Genomic DNA, 22558 nt, shown 5'->3' with positions numbered 1-22558 from the left:
CATTAAAATAAAAATGTGAAAATCCACGCTGAAACTTATAAGCGGAGGCCACTCTTGCTACAGAGTAACAAAACATTTTTTTTAATAGGGGTGACCCCACTTCGCGATTATTCGATTATCGCGGCCATGTCTGGTCTACATAAACCGGGAAACCGCGATATTCGAGGGATTACTGTATACAGCAGTTACGCTATATTACCTGTACGCGGCAATGTTTTGCATGTGTAAAGACATTGGCTGCTTTTACATACAGTTACCACTGATTCATCAACCATTCTTTCGAAATAAGTACTTTAATACATTTAGTCTTCCTTGTTTTCATCATGTTTACTGCCTGCTTACAAATGAGACTATGAAAGTATTTCATCGGCAAGACAATATTTTGGTAGAGGTTCACTCGCCTGACTTTAGTACGGGCAGGCGAGGGTTCGATTCCCGCTCATGACGGTATGAATGTGAGTGGGTAAACATATTTGTACCATTTCGGTGTTCATGATCGTACGACATATGGAAAATTTAATTGTACAATGTACCCATACATTAATCGGTGAAACACTGCCTGCCTGTGTAAAACGTGTTTGATGAAAACCACTGGAGGTGTTTGGGTTGCCATATCAAACACAAAATAAGACACCCACCCAGTATGTACCTATACATGAAGCTTCACACGTTGAACGGATTTCCCTTAAGATAGGAATGCAAGATGATAATAAAAGCCTATATTTTGTAAATAAAAACGACAAATTATAATAATTCCTCTAAAAAATGTTAAGGAAAGGCACTGAACCAAGTTTTAAAGCGGAAAATGTCGGTGACCTGGCATCCAATCATGACGAGACGTCAGTGGTCTGCGGCTCTCGGTAATGAGTTTGCTAGTCCTGTTAGCTTTTGTCCAGGCAAAGCCAAACACGGAACCGTGACGGCAACTGTGCATCGGTATAAGGAACCCAAACAATCAACCCCTAATGACAAACGGGATCGGTGTTGTCTCGGTGAGTAATCTGAGAACTATCACATTAAATACAAGGTTTCCCGAAAAAGACGCTAGCTAACATATGGCTGCTATACATGTGATAGAATGCGGGCTCGAAAATACACGATAACACTCTTCTGCAGATATAAAACTATTTAAAACACGTCTTGCCTTGGTCATGTTTTGTGTTATTTTACATCGGTGACGATAAACTAGGTTTTTATTGCATGATAAACTAACGCATCTGCAGATGGTTGCAATGTTTACACCAACGAGCCAGTGTTCCTTTTTTTCCCCATCAGATTTGTTTTTGTTTATGTTTCTAGTTTGGCCCAAAATATTTTCAAGCCGCAGTTGAAGCGAATGACAACACCTGTAATTCACATTGCGTGTGTTTGATTTTGATTTTTTTTTTAAAAAGAAACCAACTTAGGTTAGTTTAATAGGAAATCACAGAAAGTTTCCTATACACCTAATCACTAAACCCTTATCACTTTGGCTACCTTTATCTCTTTTGTTCAGATTTTTTTTAAAGTGTATATTTATTAAATCTGCTGTACCAATAAATGTTTTGCCTTTAGTAGTACTACTTTAGGGTGGGGGTCACTCTTGCTATTCCTAAGTAGTAGTTAGTTTGAGGTTTAGGGCCACCATTGTGGTTTGGTTGTTGACACGTGATCCTTAGCCTAGGTTTCACAGCAATGTGAAACTACTGGCCTATTTTTACAGCCCTATACTATTGTTATCTAAGCATACATCCTTCACCAAGCAGGAACTAGTGATTGCGCAATCCATTTATTGTAACTGCCTACAGGTTCATTTGGTATATGATGATCGAGTTATGCAAAATATAGACTGATAATGTAGTTATTTTCTATTGAGATCATTTAAGATGGAACTTACAAATGTATACCTTTGTTATAAGCCTGGAGGAATTACAAAAAAATGGAACATATTTTTTAAGGCTCAGACTGCTACCATGTTAAAACTACCTAAATGAATAAAAGTGGCAAAATGGAATCGGGGGGGAAAGGGTGTGGGATATCGACAGAACCCCTAGAACGGGCATGGAAAAAAACGTCACACCCTTCCAACAGCCATGGTGTGTCTAAAGCAGTTGTGGCAGACACGTATTTTAACTAATATCATACATCTGCTTTAGTTATCTAAATCTAGACTTGATGAAAGCAGTTGTGGCAGACACATATTTTATCTCATATCATACATCTACTTTAGTTATCTAAATCTAGACTTGATGAAAGTGCACACAGACACAGTAAAGGTAGACTGATTCCCGATGGTGAGAGGTCTTCTGTCTCTATATGTGCTCTACGGCTAACTGGTAACCAGTCTGGGGTGTAGTCTGCCTTTTGCCTGAAGACAGCTGGGTTAGGCTCCATCAACCCCCGCAACCCTTACAAGGATGCGCGGTATAGAAGATGAAAGAAAGAAAAGAACTAGACACTCAGCAAATGCCTGCTGTAGTAGTTTTGCATCCAGCAGTAAATCTAAACATACTCTGCAAGTTTTGCAAAATGCATTTTTAAATAACACGTCATACAAATTCATTCATTCATTATCTGAACCGCTTATCCTTACAAGGATGGCAGGGGGTGCTGGAGCCTATCCCAGCTGACTTCAGGCCAGAGGCGGGGACACCCTAAACTGGTACTCGGTCGTTTGGTCGCCCGGAAGGTTATTGATAATTACCATTTAAATCGTTGCTCAAATTCCCTGAATACAAACTGTGAATTATTATTTAGTCATACTTAATGCCCTATTAAGTATTGGGCTAAAGAAAAGCTCAAAATTTCCAGTACTTTTATTGTGTTTTGTTGGAGAACTTGTTAAGACCCTGACTGACGTCCCTTCCTAAGGGGACAACTCGTATACATACAAATTCTTATACACTCACACGTCCGCTCAGTGAAACTGCTCAGGGCCATTGTTGGCTTTTATTGATGCGTAGACCATGTTGTTTTACCTTGTTTTGTCGCCGGTCTTTTGGTCGCCCGTTGTTTGGGTCCGGGCGACCAAAAGACGGTGACCAAAAGACCCGCGACTAAAAGACGGCGACCAAAAGACCGGCGACCAAATGACCGCACACGCCCTAAACTAGTGGCCAGCCAATCGGAGGGCACAAGTAGACGGACAACCATTCACACTCACACTCACACCTAAAGGCATAGTGTTCAATCAGGCTACCCTGCATTTTTTGGGAATGCTGCAAGGAACCCAGAGAAAACCCACACAAGGCTGGGGAGAACATGCAAACTCCACACAATGAGGACCAACCTGCGATCAAAACCTTGACCCCACAACCGTGAGGCCGACACACTAATCACTCAGCTGATCGGCCACCACGTCATACAAATATAAACATATTTTGTGCAAAAAAAGAACAATTGATTCATAGTGCTGATAGCCCAGTTAGAAAAAGACAGTAATGTGTCATCATTGGAAATGATGATGGCCGTTAATGATTGATGCCACGTTTTATGAAAAAAACAGCACACAAACGACATTAGTCTTGTAGCGTTAGGATTCGAATCTTGTAATATTACAATATGGATTTATTCTTCGTCATATTCCAACTTTAATCTCGTCAATTTTTCTCTCGGAATATTACAATGTATGACTATAGACTTTGGGGTACCATGCATTACACGGAACTCAAGGTATATAACAAATTAAAGAATGTAAATGGTTTGGTATGCGGGTGAAATATGCATTAAAAAAGTCCTACCAATGGTGGTGTGGACACTTTTTTTTCTTGACGAGGGTGCAAAATACTTAAAAATATTTAAAAAGTCTTGCTACGTGTGGACATAGCCTCAGTGATTGACCATCTGTTAATGTTCTGTTTTTGCTGACCCTTACTTAAAAGCTTTTCTTTCGAATGTGAGTTCTTCACTGCTGCATTTGGCTGATTTTTATTTCCCATTTCTTTTCAGGTGTAAATGAAAGAGGACAGCATTAATAGATACAAACTCTTCATCCATCACTTCTCCTGTTATCCTCCTGTTTTCCCCTCAACTTTCTGGAAAGATTTTCAACTCCTTTGTCAGCATGGCACATATGTTCCTACTCTGGCGGTATCACTGAACTCCACCTCTGCCTACCACCATGGAGAGAAAACGCAGAAAGAAATTTTTCTAGCTGCTTAGAACATTTTCATTATGGACTCACTTTCGGAGGAGCGCTGGACTTGATACGTGATTCCATTCCCGTTACCCTGATAGAAGTTTTAACTACCCATAGTTAAATATTAATACTTGCTTAGCGTTTCATAGGGATACACAAAATACAGAATTTGTGCAATTCCCCAGCACAAAATGAAGCTTCTACCAATGTGGCTCTTTATGCTTGTGGGCCTGCTTGCTGGCTTTTTGCCCGTGGTAGGGATGCAGCCATCAGGAAAACCTGACCCTGGTCGAAGCCCTAACTTGGAGTCTCCCAAATCTAATTGCTCCCAACTGACTCTCAAATTAGAGTTCTCCTCTCAGGTTGTAGAACATGGTAAGAAAATATATATATTATACTCGTGTTTTATTATTTCACCTTGGACAGGAAAACTTCGAAGCAAATTCTGATTAAACTAATAATAATGAATTTTTCCTGTTTATCCATTTGAATTTCTTAGGCATTGCAGTTTCCAGTATTTAAGGCAGGGTTGTCATGTTAATAACTTCCATAATTTGCAAGCTATAGCTCGGGCCTTACTATTAACTGCACTGCCCAAATTTCGCAAGATATAAGAAAAGTGGCAGGACTACATTTGAAAATATGTTGGTATTTATAGGGAAAAAGATCACCTAGTCACAAATGGATTTGTTTTTAGACACTAGACACACAAGAAAATGTTGTTTTTAATCGAGAAACATTGTAAAGTTGCTTTGTAATTCCCTGCTTTTTTTCCTAACTTTAAAAAGTTGTCTTCTTAACGCATGAACAATTTTCCACCTTATTCAAATATGAAAGTAACTATGTTAACTTACTTTAGAATAAAAGAGAATATAAAATATTATGATTTTAAAAGGTATTTTAGTTGTTCTGAGACTATTTTCAGCCTCACAAAAAGAAGCAGTAACATTTACCTCACATATAGCCATTTCAAAAAAAAAATCAAATAAAAAAGTTGGATGAACTTAACCCATTTTAACCCAAGATAACAAGTTTTAGATTTTTGCAATGTTTTCAAAACATTTACATAAAATGGGGAAACACCTTGATATCAAGTAAGAAAAAATATTACAGGCAAATGAGGACAATGGGTTAAGGACATTTTCAATAAGGCATAAAAAAAAAGAAAGAAAACACCAGGGAGAATTCATTTGGATCATTTAATGGGTCGGCTCGGTGTTGTCCTGCATCTCATGCGCTTATTTTGGCCGTCTTATTGTCCTTTTGCATTAATGCTCCGTGTTAGACTCCATTGCTAACATGCTAAAAACACGTTTCCTCATTATCCTCTTCTTCTCCTGAGTGTTGGTCTGGAACTAGGATTCCCTGTTCTCTCTGGTGGCCGGGTGGTGTAATTGCAGTTTAAAATTATCCAATTTTGATCAACATTTATTAATATCATTGTTGATAAAATATATTTCGTGATAATTATCGTTACATCGCCCAGCTATACTGCAAAGTTTTATCAAAATCAGAGATGATTGGGTGAACTAACATGAAATGACCGACTGAGGCAACACAATTTAATGTGCAAGCAGATGTGGTTCCTAGAACATTTCGTGATGTGAATGTGAATTGATGACTGTAATACTTAATATTTTCTTATAGTTGTGGTTTAAAATACTTTTCTGATCTTTGATTCCAGAGTACATTGTTGCATTCACGGGGTATTTCTCAGCCAAAGCTCGCCGCCTGTACATAAGCAGTGCCCTACAAAATGCAAAGGATGGAACGCTAGAGTGGCACATTGTCCCCAGGGAGAATCCAGCTTCTGACTTCCCCAGTGACTTCGAGCTGGTCCACATTCGACAAGCTTCACCTAGTAGCTTTGTGACATTAGAAGACCACCCCTACATTAAGAGAGTCACTCCACAACGCAAAGTGTTCCGTTCACTCAAATATGTTTCCTGTAAGTCTGGGTAAACAGTACTGTGCTATTATGAAAAGGGTAAAGAATTATTCGTGAACAGATTTTTAAAAAATGCAATATAATACTGTAGTAAAAAACAAAAATTCTACATACAAGCATACATCTACAAATTCATTTCATTAAAGCGGCATGCGTTTTTTTAGTACGTGGTAAAATGGAACTTGGCACAGGGGCTCTGGGTTTGTTGATTTTTGGGTGGTGAATGTGAGTGTGTGTCTAAATATGTGTATTTTGGGGGATGGGAGATGGGACAGAGAATGTCTGTGTTTGCTCACCCACAGTAGGAGAAGGTGAGTTTGTATGGTGGGGCTTGCCTGAACAGCGGGGTACGTCCTGGGCCTGGCATTTGACAAAATAAACGTCAGTGTGTTTGGTGTGCCCCAAAACCTGGCTTATTCTACTATTTTATTTATTTTTTGCAGACTTGCTAAATAAATTTTGGACATGATACATCAGCACAATATTTTCAATTATAATAATATACAGATATATATTATCTGAATCCTGGCGCTACTTAATTTTTTTTCCAAAAATACTTGGTTATCCAAGTACTGTAGCACCATAATGCCCAACATAAAAATACAGTTGATTAACTCAAATATTGAAGACTCCTTTAAAGTTAAGCAAATATGCTTAAATATACTGACATACTCAATAGGTTATACATAAAAAAATATTGATGTAGAAAGTACTCAAATACTTAACAGTCACTTAATGTATACACAACTATATATAAATATAGGAAAGTAATAATTGGAAAAAAAAATCACTAAAGGCTTGTCATTTCTTTGCATCTTTTTCAAATCGTCTATTTGAAGTTGTCCTATTTTTTTGAATTGAAGGGATTGCTTCCAGAGACAGATACTGATAACTCCTAATTAAAATTTACATTTTAAAAGGCCTACCCGGACAAAAAGACTCCCTGTTGTGCTCTCCTGGCATTTGGTAATTGACATTTGTTGTTCAAATTATGAAGAGGTGAATTGCATTAATGCACAACACTTCTGTAATGAAGAGTCTGAACATAAGGTTTAAAATATATTGTCTGCATAAATTCAACTGGTTTTTTTTTAACCAGGGGGACTAAATCATTGTCTGATTGTTGAAATGTGTGCCCTCAGCGCCAGAAACAGTGGCACCCTGTGACACTCCCCAAAGGATGCAAAAATGGCAGTCATGGCAATCATCTCGGCCCTTTCGGAGAACCAGTCTGTCACTGGGTTCAGGTTTTTGGCATTCAACTGGGCGCCACTCCAGTCGGCGCTTGCTGCGAGCCATCCCTCGCCATGTTGCCCAGATCCTTCAGGCAGATGTGCTCTGGCAGATGGGATACACGGGTAAGCCCAGTAAACTGAAAATCAACAATTGAAGATACTTAAACTGTATTTGATGTCTGCATGTGTGGATATGTGCAGGTTCTGGCGTTAAGGTAGCAGTGTTTGATACAGGCTTGAGTGAGAAACATCCACATTTTAAAAATGTCAAGGAAAGGACCAACTGGACCAATGAGAAAACACTCGACGATGGTGTGTAGTGCAAAATATTAGACTATTGTACACATTGAAGACATATTCTGGTATGTTTTCTCCTGACTGTCAATGTAAGTTTATCAGTATAAAGAGGTGTGTGTGTGGGGGCATCTTTATTTTTCCAGGTTTGGGTCATGGCACATTTGTAGCCGGAGTAATTGCCAGTATGAGAGAGTGTCAGGGCTTTGCTCCTGACTCAGAGCTGCACATTTTCAGAGTATTTACAAATAACCAGGTACACTTGAAATTAAACACCTATTTTTTTAACTTGTACCAAACCAGTTGGTGCAAATGCTTGTGTGTGATTTCTCTGTTTTTGATTTTTCCATCCAGGTGTCTTACACGTCATGGTTTCTGGATGCCTTCAACTATGCCATCTTGAAAAAGGTTGATGTTCTCAACCTCAGCATTGGGGGCCCCGACTTTATGGATCACCCTTTTGTTGATAAGGTCAGACACGCTTGAGTTTCTTGAGGTGTTTTAATGGAATATATTTAGAGTTTGGCACGCTTGGCATGCCCCACTTTTTTATGCCACTGTAATGTATCCATGTATGTATTGAAATTGGGTAAACAAAGAGCTCTATTAGTAAGGGGCTTTTATAATCCTGTGCAATTAAAATTATATCATCACCACACCCAGGTAAAGCACCCACCAGTGACAATTATTTGGAGACGCTACTTTTAGAAATGTTGAACTGAAGTCTTTTGGCAAAGACAAAGCGTGCAGTTCGTTGATTTAACCTTTGCCCAAATGCTATTAAAAGGTAGGGCACATATTTGTAAAGAATTTCAGAATATCTAGGAGTCATGTTATTTATTCAATAGTATATTATTGTTAAGATACTGTACTATATAAATATTCATAAAACACTCACAACTGTAGTTGTTCTAGCTAACTAGTGTATATATAGGAAATTCACATAACCCTGTTACCCACCTAATTTAAATCTTATTGAGAAGTTATGGGCTCTTCTTTAAAAAATAACTTGCTGAACATTGGCTCAGGTGTCTGATGCACAAAAATTCTATTTTGAACAGAAGATAATGATGTACTGGAAAGTTTGTGGCATTTATTGAAAAGAAGGGTGTATGATTAAAGCTATTTTCTTCCAGCATTTAGATAACACTTAGCTTTTTGCAAGCTTACAAGTCACTGTCGATATCTCAGCCTGTCTCACGCAAGTTACTAGCAGAGATGTGAATATATCTGGCTTTATCTTAATGATATGTTACAGAAATGTCTTCTCACATTACGAGACAGGACCGTGACTCTTTAGTTTTACAATTTAGGCTCCAGCACCCCCCGCGACCCTTAAACAGTTCGGAAAATGAATGAATTGCCCTGGCAAAAGTTTTGCATTCCTAGTGCAGCCTTGAATGAATTGATGACAGGCAAGGTAATTTTAAAATTTTAAATTTTTATTTTTATTGTTGAATGAAGAAAAAGTTTGGACTCCAGCAAAAAAAGACACTTGGAGGGCAAAAAGGCCATGTGCTTGCGTACAATCAGGGATCTATTTAATTATGAATGCCTTTAGGGCACATGGGCCATAATCTTGGGTGGCGGTTAAATGCAGTAAGTAGAAAGGAAATACACTTTCTATAGTGACCTAAAATTTAATAGTTTACTGCGCCTGTAACTTGTTTTTCCTGTTCTTTTGTTGACAGGTGTGGGAGCTCACTGCTAACAGAGTGATCATGGTGTCTGCAATTGGCAATGATGGACCTTTGTATGGGTATGAGAGTCTCTGTTTTCAAGAAAATATGCCTCAATTAAAACAGCTATTCTGGATTTAAAAACACATTGTAATCAGACCTGTGGTCACGGACCTGTAACAGGGATAATAAGTGATGGTTGCTGTCAGTAGCTTCTTATATCTTGCAAATAACATAAGCATCTCTTTCTTAGAACTCTAAACAATCCAGCAGACCAGATGGATGTAATCGGAGTCGGAGGGATAGACTTTGAAGACAACATTGCAAGGTTTTCATCCCGAGGCATGACTACTTGGGTGAGGCTCTAAAATCGCTGTCACTTTTATATGGTATACTAAATGCGGAACAAAATACAATGTGGACCGGATAATCAGGTTTGCTGTAAAAGATGCGAATGGATCGGTACATGTAGTTATGAATTAGTTTTAAATTTACTGTATCTTAGTCAATGACCCTTTCAAAAATAACAAGTGAATTGGTTTATTGGTTTAACATATTACGATCCAAAGTGTTCAATACAAGCTGTCCACATATGTATAAATGGAACATTTTATTTGCACTATAGCTGCCCTCCTGCTATTTGTCATAACTTAGACCTTGCCTGCCTTGGGAATGGTAAAAATGCTCCTTTCAACCAGCAAGTCACTTTCAACAGTCGTCTGCTAGGAAAAATCTTCACTTTGCTGGTATTCCTATATTGGAGCAGACCTGTGAACCAGATTCTATAGCCTGTTTGGCATAGTTAGCATTGGCACGAAAATATACTGGTATAAGGCTTCATGCTAGTGCTCAGGAGAGTTGTTAATTGAAATAGAGATTTGATTTTGAATACATGATTGCAGAAGAATTCTGTTTTGTCGTTTCTGAGTCATCCATTTGACCTCGAAGTAACAAGTCGCACAGTCTTCTCTCTTGTATCTGACTCATGTCTCTGTGCAGGAGCTACCCGGCGGCTATGGCAGAGTAAAGCCAGATATTGTCACCTATGGTTCTGGTGTTCGGGGTTCTGGAATGAAAGAAGGTTGCCGGTCTCTGTCTGGCACCAGCGTCGCCTCTCCTGTGGTGGCTGGAGCTGTTACACTTCTAGCCAGGTGAAGATCACAGGCTTCTGCCATCCAAGTGTTTCTCTCAATTTTGTATTTGTTTTGTTCTCTTTTCACTTAGCCAGGGTTTGTGTGCATTATCTTTGGAATGTTCTGTTCCAACAGCCATTTTTCCGTTTTTGAATTTTTTAAACAATTGACATCAAAGTTTGAGTTAGGGACAATGAAATCTGTGCGACATCTGTGTGGCAGTTAATAGTCATGGGGCAATGCTATTAAAGTTAAGTGATTATTATTACTAAATGACAACAAATAATGCAGAGAGTCATTAAGCATTTAAATTGTTTCAGATGTGTCGCAATTGTGCACAATCCTGATCAGTGGACATTGCAGTACTGGGTCTAATATATATATATTTTTTTTCCAATGACGTGTATTAGAATATGTACTACATTCTTTGTAACAATTATTACATTGTACACATTTAAAGGCTTTCACTGAAGCCTTGTACCATAAATTATGGACTATAGTGTACCTGACTATAGACCGCAAATTTCACTAGAAAATTGTATTTATTGATATATAAGCAGTAGGTTTTCACATTGTATTATGGATATTTATACCAAAAGACACAAAACATGAATATCAAAATAAAAGAAATGTCATAAAACTAAAAGATGTGATTATAACCAAATCAACAATAATGAATAATTATGGGTTCAATCAGGCCGGTTGGAGTAATGACATGTGGTAATAAATCAAAATTTCTAATGTGACAATATAGATTGCATTAAATGCACGGACAGAAGGTTCTCTATGATGCTGTCAATAATTGCACCCAGCAATGTTTGTGTTTACCCCCCCCCCCCCCCCAAGCCCCCCCCCCCCCCCCCCCCCCCCATATTCCGCAATTTACTGTATCAAACAAAGTCTAGAATGTACTGCTTAACTCAATGTAGGAGCACATGACCCCAGGCCCTGCCATGTCATAGAATGGATTCTAACACCAAATAGGTCATGGGTAACCCAACCTGTCTTTTGTCCTCCAGCACTGTATTGAATCGAGAGCTAGTGAACCCAGCCTCCATGAAGCAGGCTCTGATCGCCTCCGCTCGCAGGCTTCCAGGCGTCAACATGTTCGAGCAGGGCCATGGGAAGCTGGACTTAATTAGAGCTTACCAGATCCTCAACAGTTACAGACCACAGGCCAGGTGTGTGAACGACTTCAAAGACCGGAAATACTTTTCTACGTGACAAAAACAATGTGTTTTTTCCTGGTTTCCCCCTGTAAAATGTAAACATTTATGAGACGAGGACTTTAGTCATCCCTTGAGAGAGTCCTTTTTTAAACAGCAATCGATAAACAATTCGTGAAGAAATGTGGCTCAGCAAAACCTGTCTTATCCTTATTGTGCTTATTTTGTAGTTTAAGATGATACACAGCTAGGATTTATAATGCAAGTTTAAACTCTACACTGTTGTTTGTGTGACAGTCATGCTAACTCACACATTTATCATAATTACATTTGAATTATTAAATTAGAACAAAATTTCATCCTGTATTCGGGAAATTTCCTTTGTTCCAGTAGCAAGACAGACACATAAGACATTGTAGACCTAGGTAAAAAACTGGAGCCACACACAGAAAGTCCACAAGGTGGGGACCTTCTGCAGACTGAGACCGAGGTTATATATGCAGAATCACTCTTTCAAACTGATCCACACAGTCCCTCAGTAGTCTGGAGGTGATCATCTTCCTTGCATAGATCCTCCTATGCTGTCCTATCACCTGATTAGCAGCAGCGGAGAGGCCGGTGGGGGGCTTCAAAGCACAAAGCAAATTAAAACATCTGTTGCTGTTGCCAACTCAGGGTTTATACTGCTACATATATAACTGCTACTTTATTTTTGTAGTGCTTTTCTTACAGAAAATAAAAAGAAAGGACAAAAAAACTATTTCTAAAAAAATGCTCTTTTTCTGACAGCTTGTCACCGAGCTACATTGACCTGACTGAGTGTCCATACATGTGGCCTTACTGCTCTCAGCCCATCTACTATGGCGGAATGCCCACCATTGTTAATGTAACCATTCTCAACGGCATGGGTGTCACTGGACGGATTGTAGACAAGGTAAGCACACATTTTTCAATCTTAATTTTTGTGCTGCCACTTTCATCTTCTAATTAAGTACATTTTATACATAACCTGACTTTGCTTCATGATACCTTTAAATCTGTTCATCTTCTCTTCAGCCTATTTGGCAGCCCTACCTTCCTCAGAATGGTGACCATATTGATGTTGCTGTCTCATATTCACCGGTGTTATGGCCATGGGCTGGCTACCTCGCCGTCTCCATATCTGTAGCCAAGAAAGCTGCATCGTGGGAAGGCATTGCCCAAGGTCATATAATGGTGACGGTTGCATCACCAGCAGAGAATGATGTGAGTCAGAAAAGCCATACTTCTTATTTTGTATTTGAAATGACATCTCCTGTAATCTCCATCATTTGTATAAACTGTAAAACTAACTGCATTGTGTGATTGCAACTATTTCTATCCATTACACTTATTAGTCGGAGTCGGAAGGCGAACTGACGTCTACAGTGAAACTAGCCATTAAGGTGAAGATTGTGCCTACTCCTCCACGTAGTAAAAGGGTGTTATGGGACCAGTATCACAACCTGCGTTACCCACCTGGCTACTTTCCACGCGATAACCTGCGCATGAAAAATGATCCACTTGACTGGTATGTGTTGTTGTGAATGTCAAAATGTCTAATGTCTCTCACTCTTGTAATTTTCGATTTCAGAAATTCCATGTAATTTTCAAATAACCCTGTAAAATCCTTTTTGTTTCTTATGAATTCTGTTCCTAGGAATGGTGATCACATACACACAAACTTTCGAGACATGTACCAGCACCTGAGAAGCATGGGGTACTTTGTTGAAGTGTTGGGTGCCCCTATCACCTGCTTTGATGCCAGCCAGTATGGTAGGAATTTGACATTCATTTCCCGTACTGCTTAACATTACAAACAAATGTATTGAAAACAAGTAAACTGAATAAGATGTTTATAAGCTAATCAAAATTTTAAGACCATCGATCAAAACAATGACAAAAAACTGTAGACCAGAATAAAAAAAATTCTCAATATGACTCATTTAAGAGAAACTAGCCCCCTGACTTTGTTGCCGGCACGGGCGGGCTCGATTCCCGCTGTTAGCGGTAAGATTGTGAATGCGAATGGTCGTCTGTCTCTGTGTCTTACGGCTGCCTGATGAACAGTCTATGGCAGGGTTGGGCAAACTTTTCGGCCCGGGGGCCACATTGACTTTAAAAATTTGACAGGCGGGCCGGGACTGCACAAGATACGATACAAATAAAAAACTGCATCCGTTAACAGTACATATGAAACATAAACAGAAAAAAAGGACTAAAGTATGAACATACTCATCACTCATGTGGGATTTATGGGGTGCTTTCTTGGTTTTCATCAGACTAAAGGTCTGTTCACACACATGTAGAGCCAAATAACACCAGAATCCTCTGTGCCATCTTCTGGATGTTTGTAAATTTGGCTGCACTTAATGAAGCCTAATACTCAGAGACTTTCAGGGAGTTGAACTTGTCACATTGGAGATCAATCAGTTCCAACTGCAACTCCTCCAACTGCAACTCCTGTGGAACCGTTTCCGGGTCTTGTGAGAAAGGGCATGACACCAGCTGTCAATTTTTCCAAAATCACAAAACCGACGGCAGAATTGCTCATGCAGGTCATCCAATGATTTCCTGTATTTTGACCGCCTAAAATAATAATAATAATAATTGGGACAACGTCGGCAGGCCGGATTAAAAGGCCTAACGGGCCGTATATGGCCCGCGGGCCGTAGTTCTGGTCTATGGTGTAGTCTGCCTTCCGCCCAAAGTCACCTGGGGTAGCCTCCAGCAACCCTTACAAGGAAGATGGATGAAAGAATGAATAGTCCATTCTAGTTCATCACTTCTAAGATTCGTTTGGGTGTGCTTGATAAGAGTGTTTTCACGAGACTATCAGAAACATTCCTCCAAGTAGTGAAGAGCATCAACTATCTGGAACTGATGGCTATTTTTATAAGCTTCCCCTGCTACCATTGGCCTGGCCTCATGATGTCAGATTGACTCTTGCTGCATCCAACCTCTGCATCAATGGCACACTGCGAGAGGCCTTGCTAATGCAGTTCGACGATATAACCGCGTTCGAAAAGAGACCACTTCTTAGTTTTAGCCATTAAAGACATGACTGTGTGAATGCCTAACAGAAAATGAGAAATTTGAGCAGATTCATTTTTTATTTTATTTTTATATCTTATTTTTTTTAATAGGCTGTGCTTTTAAAATATTGATCAGGTGATAAACAATCTATTCTGGTTTATTTATTCATTTTATTACAACTTCCAAAAGTTTTTTTCACTATCTTTCTTGTTTTTGCACAAAGCTCAGCTTAAAACTTCATTATGGTCAAAATGTGCAGAGATTCTAAATTTTTATTTTATTTTTACTGGTCTTAAAATTTTGATCAGGTGTGAATATCCCCAAATTAATGTATACGTGTTATTTCATAGGTATGTTTAATCCGTTTACAAAAATAAAAGTAAATTCTATTTAGAGATGTAAATGAAACATCATCATGGTAAAAAATTGTAATACACAGGTTTGCAAATCTTACAGAATTTCAACGTAACAATATAATTGTCCTTAGAACAGATTAAAAAAAAAAAGGAAATGCCAGGTTATTTAAATTTAAATCATTTCAACTTTCATTTTGAATACTAGAATATGCCAGACATCCCCATACAAAAAACCCTATGCCTTTAAATACTTTTAATCCTTGATATTCCGAACAGACACACAGATTTGTGCAAAATGTTTTATATCATTATAATGTTTTTATATATATTTATATTTCTTGCAAAATATGTATTAAAAGGAAACTGACTACAGGTACAGAATTAGTTTGATTTTGCTTTCCATGTGAAAAGAAAAGAGTGCATCTAAAATTAAAATATAAAGTCAACTGCATATATTGGTGTCCACATTTATACATTGCACAAGCATTTATTATTGACATATCAGAAACTTTATTTTCCAAAGTATTTTCCAACAGACTTTTTTGGTGACTTATTTGGTAGTTAATTGGTTGTTGTGTTAAATATTTGCTAAATCATTTGCAAAAAGGGACTAAGATTAAATATCCTTTTTTTTCTCCAAAATTTCCATGGAAATGGTTGCCAATCAATGCTGAGTCCTAATAAAAAAAATAAGGCGGAAAAAACAATGTTTATTTGGTGTCAAGCGAAATACAGTAAAAGACTCATTGACTTTTTGACCAGGCACATTGCTGATGGTGGACAGCGAGGAGGAGTATTTCCCTGAAGAGATCACCAAGCTGAGAAGAGACATTGAAAATGGGCTTTCACTTATTATCTTCAGTGATTGGTACAACACTTCTGTCATGAGGAAGGTCAAATTCTATGATGAAAACACCAGGTACTGTCCACTTTGTGTGTACTGCTGTCCTTAACTCTAGGTTGATGTTGCAATGAATATAAATGGGTTCTTTCAACAGTTTAGTGCTTACTGTAAGCTGTATTTTGACACACTTTCCTCATTAAGCAGTATTTACATCACAAGATTTGCTGTGCTCGAACTTAAACTTTTCAATAAATACAAATACTGCATTCTTAAATTCTAAGATTTACTTGCCTCTCCCTAATGCACCATTTACATTCTCTTCAAATCTCTTAGGCAATGAAGGGATTACCCTTACATACAGTTAAAAATAGGATATGCTGATGAAGCCTACTTTATTGAATGGCATGTACCTAATCAGGGGCTTGAGAATGAAGTGTTTTGGCCATTTTAAGTATCCTTTACATTTTTGTAAATTAAATGATCTTTTTTGTAGATAAAAAATAATGCTGTAATCTTTTGCTGAGCTCACACCAAAATGTTTTTAATACATTTTGTCAATTAAAAAGGTACGTTGCTGTATGCCAATTTCTTGTCTTTTTTTCACTTGCAGGCAGTGGTGGATGCCAGACACCGGAGGCGCTAATGTACCTGCGCTTAATGACCTGATCTCCGTGTGGGGGATGGCATTCAGTGATGGGCTGTATGAGGGCGACTTCACTCTGGCAGATCATGACAGTAATCAATCCACACATTTCTATTTCTAGCTTTACTCGCAAGTTCTTCTTTGATAACCTGGAGATTTAAAATAGAAAGCTGAAGGTGTCTCTCTCGTTGTAGTGTACTATGCCTCGGGCTGCAGCATAGCTCGTTTCCCAGAAGATGGAATAGTAATCGCCAAGAAACTAAAGGACCAAGGTAACTTCGTTTGCCTGTGTACCTCTTCTTCACGAACTTCCAATATGAATGCGTTTTTTTTTTTATCCAGGTCTCGAGGTGTTAAAGCAGGAGACCGCAGTGGTGGAAAGGGTTCCCATCCTTGGACTGTACCAAACTCCCTCTGACGGGGGTGGGCGTATTGCTCTGTATGGTGACTCAAACTGCATAGATGACAGCCACAGACAAAAAGGTAACTTTATTTTGCCTCTTATATTAGTCATTTTTTTAACCTATGTAATAAAAATGTGTTTCTTTTTTTGGATGTTATTCTCTCAGACTGTTTCTGGCTATTGGATGCTCTACTTCAGTACACATCCTACAGTGTGACGCCTCCCAGCCTAAGCCACTCTGGGAGTAGAATGGCACCTCCCACTGGGGCGGAGCGCCTATTGCCACAGAGATTGGAGGGTAAGTATGGGGAAAAATATTATCATTTTCCTTTGTTTCTTGTTGTGTTTTTATCGTAGTATTTGTGATGACAAATTATAATGATTGTTGATATTAAAAACCTTTTTTTTTCAACAGGTAATCACCTTTATCGCTATTCAAAAGTTCTGGAGGCTCATCTTGGTGACCCAAAGCCCCGACCACTACCAGCCTGTCCTCACCTCTCTTGGGCTAAACCACAGCCTCTCAATGAGACGGCACCCAGGTCAGTTTAACAGAATTCCCCAATGTGTATTATGAGTATATATGGTAAATGGAGAGTAGTACTTGTATAGCGCATTTATCTACACTTTTTTAAAAACTATTTTAATCTTCTTGTTTGTGTGCGCATCTCTTTGTTTCTAGTAACCTATGGAAGCAACAGAAGCTTCTCTCAGTGGATTTAGACAAGGTGGCACTGCCAAATGTGAGGCCTTACCGACCCCAGGTCCGACCTTTATCCCCAGGGGAGAGCGGGGCCTGGGACATCCCTGGAGGTGAACAATCATCTCTCTTACTCTTATTGGATAACTGTCTTTCAACGGTCTGAATCATCTATTGTGTACAAATATTAAGTACTGGCCAAAAGTTTAGACACACCCTATTCAATGCAACACAAACACATCATGAAGCGCCAGTCCGTCTGTCAAGTGAAATTAAATGAAAATAAAACTTTGTTCATCTTAACGAGAAAATACAAATCTCGTTTGTCCCCCCAAAATCTATAGATAACCCACTTTGTGATAAAAGCCATCGTTTCAAACAAACAAAATAACGTGGCTTATACAGTGGTACCTCTACATACGAGCTTAATTCGTTCCTGAGCTCGTATGTCGATCTTCTCGTAACTCGAACGAACGTTTTCCATTGAAATGAACTAAAAACAAATTAATTCGTTCCAACCCTCTGAAAAAACACCAAAAACATGATATTGGATTGGAAAAAATGTTTTATTTCTTCTAATTCACCTTCTATTAACAAAGTAACACATAACTAGTGGTTTAATATTACTAAAATGTGTTTAATAGAACTAAAATTAGCCGGATTTCGCGGAGGGTAGAGCGAGGGACTCAGAGGGAGGCGGGGGGGACTTTCCACGGCGACGTACTCGTAACAGAACAAACAAATTTAAATGAACTTAGATTAATATATACAGACACTCAAACATACTTTTAATGTAACTACACAAAACTGAATTCTTTTTTTTTTTTACCTTCGTTCTGGGCGAGTTAGCTGTTTGCCACACCTCCACCCTCACGTTCGCTATCGATGGGCTGTTTGCTGTTGTATTCCCTTCAAAATATTCCGAAAATGATGCACACAAATGTCCTCACAATAGGGTAACCCACGACCACTTGCCAACGAGAAGTAGTCTTGAATGAGCGATCGCTCCGCTAACGGGAGCTAACAGGCTAAGGGGGGAAAAACACTGAAAAATGCAACAGCTCAGCCTACCCACGTATTGATTGTGGGTAATGAAGTTTTATTCTGAGAAAGGGTGCCATTGACTATCAGTGTTGTGGGCACGAGTATACTTCATTACCCAGAAAGCCCTCTTTTTGCCCGCGCATGCGCGTTGTGCGTTTTCAGGTCCATGTGTAGGCGAAAGAAACCGTTCAGTGCTCATAGATATCTGTTATACACGAAAGACATGCGGCAAAAAAGACAGTGCACTACAATGATAAACAACCTCTCATGTCTTGTTTTTCTCGCATCGCGAATTTTTTCTTGGATCTAGAGATAATTATTTGCTCAAAATTTTCCTCGTATCTAGAGATAATTATTTGCTCGAAATTTTCCTCGTATCGAGCTGCTCGTATGTAGAGGTACCACTGTAGTCTGAAAATTACAGTAATTGTATCTTTTGCCTCTGCAAAATTTTGCTTTGTTTATTACATATCTTATGCCAAGATACAAATAATGTCTGTAACTATGACTTGCATGATCAAATACAGGATGAAATATGTCTATATTGTTATGTTAATGCTATCTGAAAATGCTTCTTGTGAACATCTGCCTCCATAGGAATAATGCCTGGTCGTTACAACCAAGAAGTGGGGCAGACCATCCCAGTATTTGCTTTCTTGGGGGCGATGGTGGTCCTATCCTTTTTTGTGGTCCAGCTGACAAAGGCCAAGAACAAACCCAAGCGCAGGAAACCACGCATCAAACGGCCTACATACTTGCAGCAGACAACATCTGGGAAAAACCCCACTGTCTGACCAATTTGGACATGTGGTTAGGCAACTGGGTGCGCCTCCATAATGTGTACATTTCTTAAGCACATTAACTTTGATTGCGTGGACAATTGAAGCCAAATAGCTTCGTGAGAAAGACAAGTGACAGACAAATGGACCTTCTATACTATCATTTATGTAAAACAAATGTCTTGAATGTGGCAAACATTTTCTGTGCCAATTCTCCTTTCAATCTACTCGTGTGCTTTTCTTGTGTCATAGACTCACTTGTAACACACAAGTTGGGTTCTCTTCCAAACAGCCTTTTTTCCTTTTTTATTACCTGTCCTTCCCCTTTCTGCTCCAAATTGGTTGAGCAAATTGAAATGTTTTTTACTTTTTATATTTATTAAATTTGTTTTACCTCATAATACAGTACATGCATAGACTGTACACACACTACAATATAACCTCCCCCCCCAAAAAAATATGGTATGCATAATAAGGCGGACCCTCATGATAAGAACGTTCCACGACCAAGCTTGTAACATGAACGTGCTCGTATTATGATTGTGTTTTCTTCATAAGAAATAAGTGAATTCCATGAAGGGCGTGCAATGCTTGCTAATAATATTTCTAGGTTAAATATGCGGAAAAAGAATTAAATGTATAAAAATGATATTTTATCCATGCATTTACCATAAAGTTGAAGTCTAGCGATGTAATGAGTGCGAGCCAGTCGAGCAGTAGGAGAATAAGAATGGGTACTCCTGCATAAACCACAACATTAAAGGAAATTATAGCATAACATGAGCAAAACAAAATTTTTGAACTAAATGAATAGAAATGTGGATCTTACTTGTATGTTAAAACATTTGCTCGCATAATGAGATTCATTTTCTCTTGTGGCGATGCTTGTATTGAGAAAAACTCCTAAGGTGAGGGGCTCGCATCATGAGGGTTCGCTGCAAAAGAAACACCTTACACATAGAATTATTCCCATTTTTGAACCATGCAAAGATCATGCTATACATGTCTACCCAATTTATGTTTTTAAACTTTGTACAATATTTTTGCAGCTCCTACAAACAGAGGGACTCATTCAAATATACATCAATAAATGAAAAGAAAGTATTATGAATGAAATGAAAACACTGGCAAAGTCTCATTGAATTTAGTTTAAAAATAATACTAATAATTGAGCGGTGGTGGTGCTCGCTGATGTTTGTTGGATCAAAGTAAGCAAATGCAGCCTCTAGCGATGGTTTTATTTCACAGTTAATGTGTGAAAGTATGGTGCCTATGTGTTTTCCCAGCAGCTCTAAGTAGTAAGCTGATCCACTTTCCTGAGCCATATTTTAGGGTTAGGGTTTAGTTTGTTTTTCAGCTCTTAACATAAAACATAACAGCACGTTGCACGCATTATATTTTCCATTTTTTGCGAGGCGGCGACTTTTAAAGAAGACCCTCGGTGCATTTAATTGTAGTTTGGAAATGTGAATTGATTGAAATGTGCAGAAAAGATCGAGCATGACCATATCTTGGATACTAATCACAAAGTATGTGTTTCAATGATGAACAAGTGACTGTCATTCCTCACTCTGGGATTATAGATGTGCTTACTAGCTCAAATCAGTAATGCATGTTGATTTAATCAGAGGTGAAATGTGTGTAACAGGTCTGGGCCCTGACTGCTTTTCCAGGCCAATAATAGGCCAGCTCAGCCTGTGAATCTGTCACCCATCCACACAGGACAACTAATCTCCCAAGGAACCTTGGGAAAGTGGGAAATGACTGGGGGCAGTTAGCTGTTCTAACAAGATTTGGGAAAAGCTAGTGGTGAGTGGAGGTCACATGCCCTTTACGCTTCAAGGTTCCCAGGTGCCAGAATGTTCCCGTCTGGTCAATCAGGTCAACCACTCGCATACCGAATAGTTAGAGACACCATGGCGACATGTTGAACCTTTTGCCCCACCAGCCCTTCCAATTCTTCTGCTCCATTTTAGGTCCCATCAACCCCTAACTCACACAGTTCATGTCCACATAGGGCCTATCCAACATGGAAACCCCATCTGCCCCTTTGGAAGATTAAAAAGAAATGTGTCATGTGGTATGCTCAAGATATCAAAGATATTTAAATTGTGACCTTACTTAGATCTTGACTTTAATACCTGTGACCCGTGACCACATAAGCCATTTAGAGACATCCTGTCAAAGCATTAAGATTACAATTGCTACATCTCAGCCATTTTTCACATTTTGAATCAATCCAGAATCAGTCAAGAAGAGCTACTGCATCATCAGGTTTGTATATAGTATCTACATATCTCAGAACGATACAGTACAATCAAGTGGTGGACCGGCAGGGCCTGCAAGGCCTTTTCTGCCGGCCTAAAAAATATCTAAATCACAGACTGATGTTAATTATATTTTGGCCATGAATGCTTATTAAATATATCCAAATTTTCTGTCAGATTCCTTTCATTGCTTTTCCCCTGGTTGTGCTGCTTCCAGATGTTCTTTTTACTTGTAGAATATATGTATACCTTTACCCTGGGCTTCTTTTACCTTCACTTTCTTAAAGGAAGACCTCAGGTCTTGGACCTTTCATTTTTTAGGTTTGAATGTAGTTTGGACAAAACCTAAGGGAGACATTCATTCAACAATAGTGCAGGGGTCATTTTTGACTCAAGTTTAAACATATGGTAAAATGACCATTTTCCTCAGTGTATGAAGAGAAAAACGTTAGCAATGATGACTTTTTGGAATATTTATTTTTAACAATGAATGGATTTGAAATGATTGACTGGGAAAAACTCATCCAGGATGAAATAACATGGGAAATGAATGCGGGTCATTTGTGCATCAAAATGGATGAATAAGCAATTACATAATCACAGTGTGATGGTTTGTAGAGGTTTAAAGCCACGGAGATGATGAAAGATGTGAAAGCTGTCAAAATCGACGAGAAGACCAAAGAAGAAGTTGTCAATGAGGTAGGACCCAAGTGTTTCAGGTGATTTAATTTATTATTTTCATGTAATGTGTACTAAACCTACTCATTTTGCATCTTGCTTCTCTTCAGGGTCCACCCAAGTTTACCAAATCAATGCTGAAGAAAGTTGAAAAGATAAACTTCCCCAAAACGGTTGACACTGAGCTATACCTCCCACCATATCTGAATCAAATGATC

At 38.7% G+C, this 22558-nt stretch overlaps 2 protein-coding genes across 2 annotated transcripts in view; one reads left to right on the top strand and one right to left on the bottom strand.

Annotated features, from left to right (window-relative positions):
• LOC144071003 (general transcription factor II-I repeat domain-containing protein 2A-like) overlaps window positions 1–22558 on the bottom strand; it is a 61927-nt gene that overhangs the window by 11216 nt on the left and 28153 nt on the right. The window lies entirely within an intron of this gene.
• Window positions 840–20517, top strand: mbtps1 (membrane-bound transcription factor peptidase, site 1). The gene is made up of 23 exons (XM_077596847.1): window positions 840–992; window positions 3928–4492; window positions 5802–6065; window positions 7208–7423; window positions 7502–7612; window positions 7741–7850; window positions 7949–8065; window positions 9286–9353; window positions 9527–9629; window positions 10273–10424; window positions 11426–11587; window positions 12362–12506; window positions 12629–12817; window positions 12949–13121; window positions 13251–13366; window positions 15745–15901; window positions 16437–16561; window positions 16664–16741; window positions 16812–16952; window positions 17039–17170; window positions 17288–17414; window positions 17555–17685; window positions 19214–20517. Exons 2-23 carry the CDS (start codon window positions 4309–4311, stop codon window positions 19408–19410), a joined length of 3198 nt encoding a protein of 1065 aa, XP_077452973.1. The 5' UTR covers window positions 840–992; window positions 3928–4308; the 3' UTR covers window positions 19411–20517.

Source organism: Stigmatopora argus, chromosome 3 (genome assembly GCF_051989625.1).
Source record: "Stigmatopora argus isolate UIUO_Sarg chromosome 3, RoL_Sarg_1.0, whole genome shotgun sequence".
NCBI lineage: Eukaryota > Metazoa > Chordata > Actinopteri > Syngnathiformes > Syngnathidae > Stigmatopora > Stigmatopora argus.
Note: the sequence above shows the minus strand (reverse complement) of the source record. Positions and strands in the feature narration are given on the sequence as shown.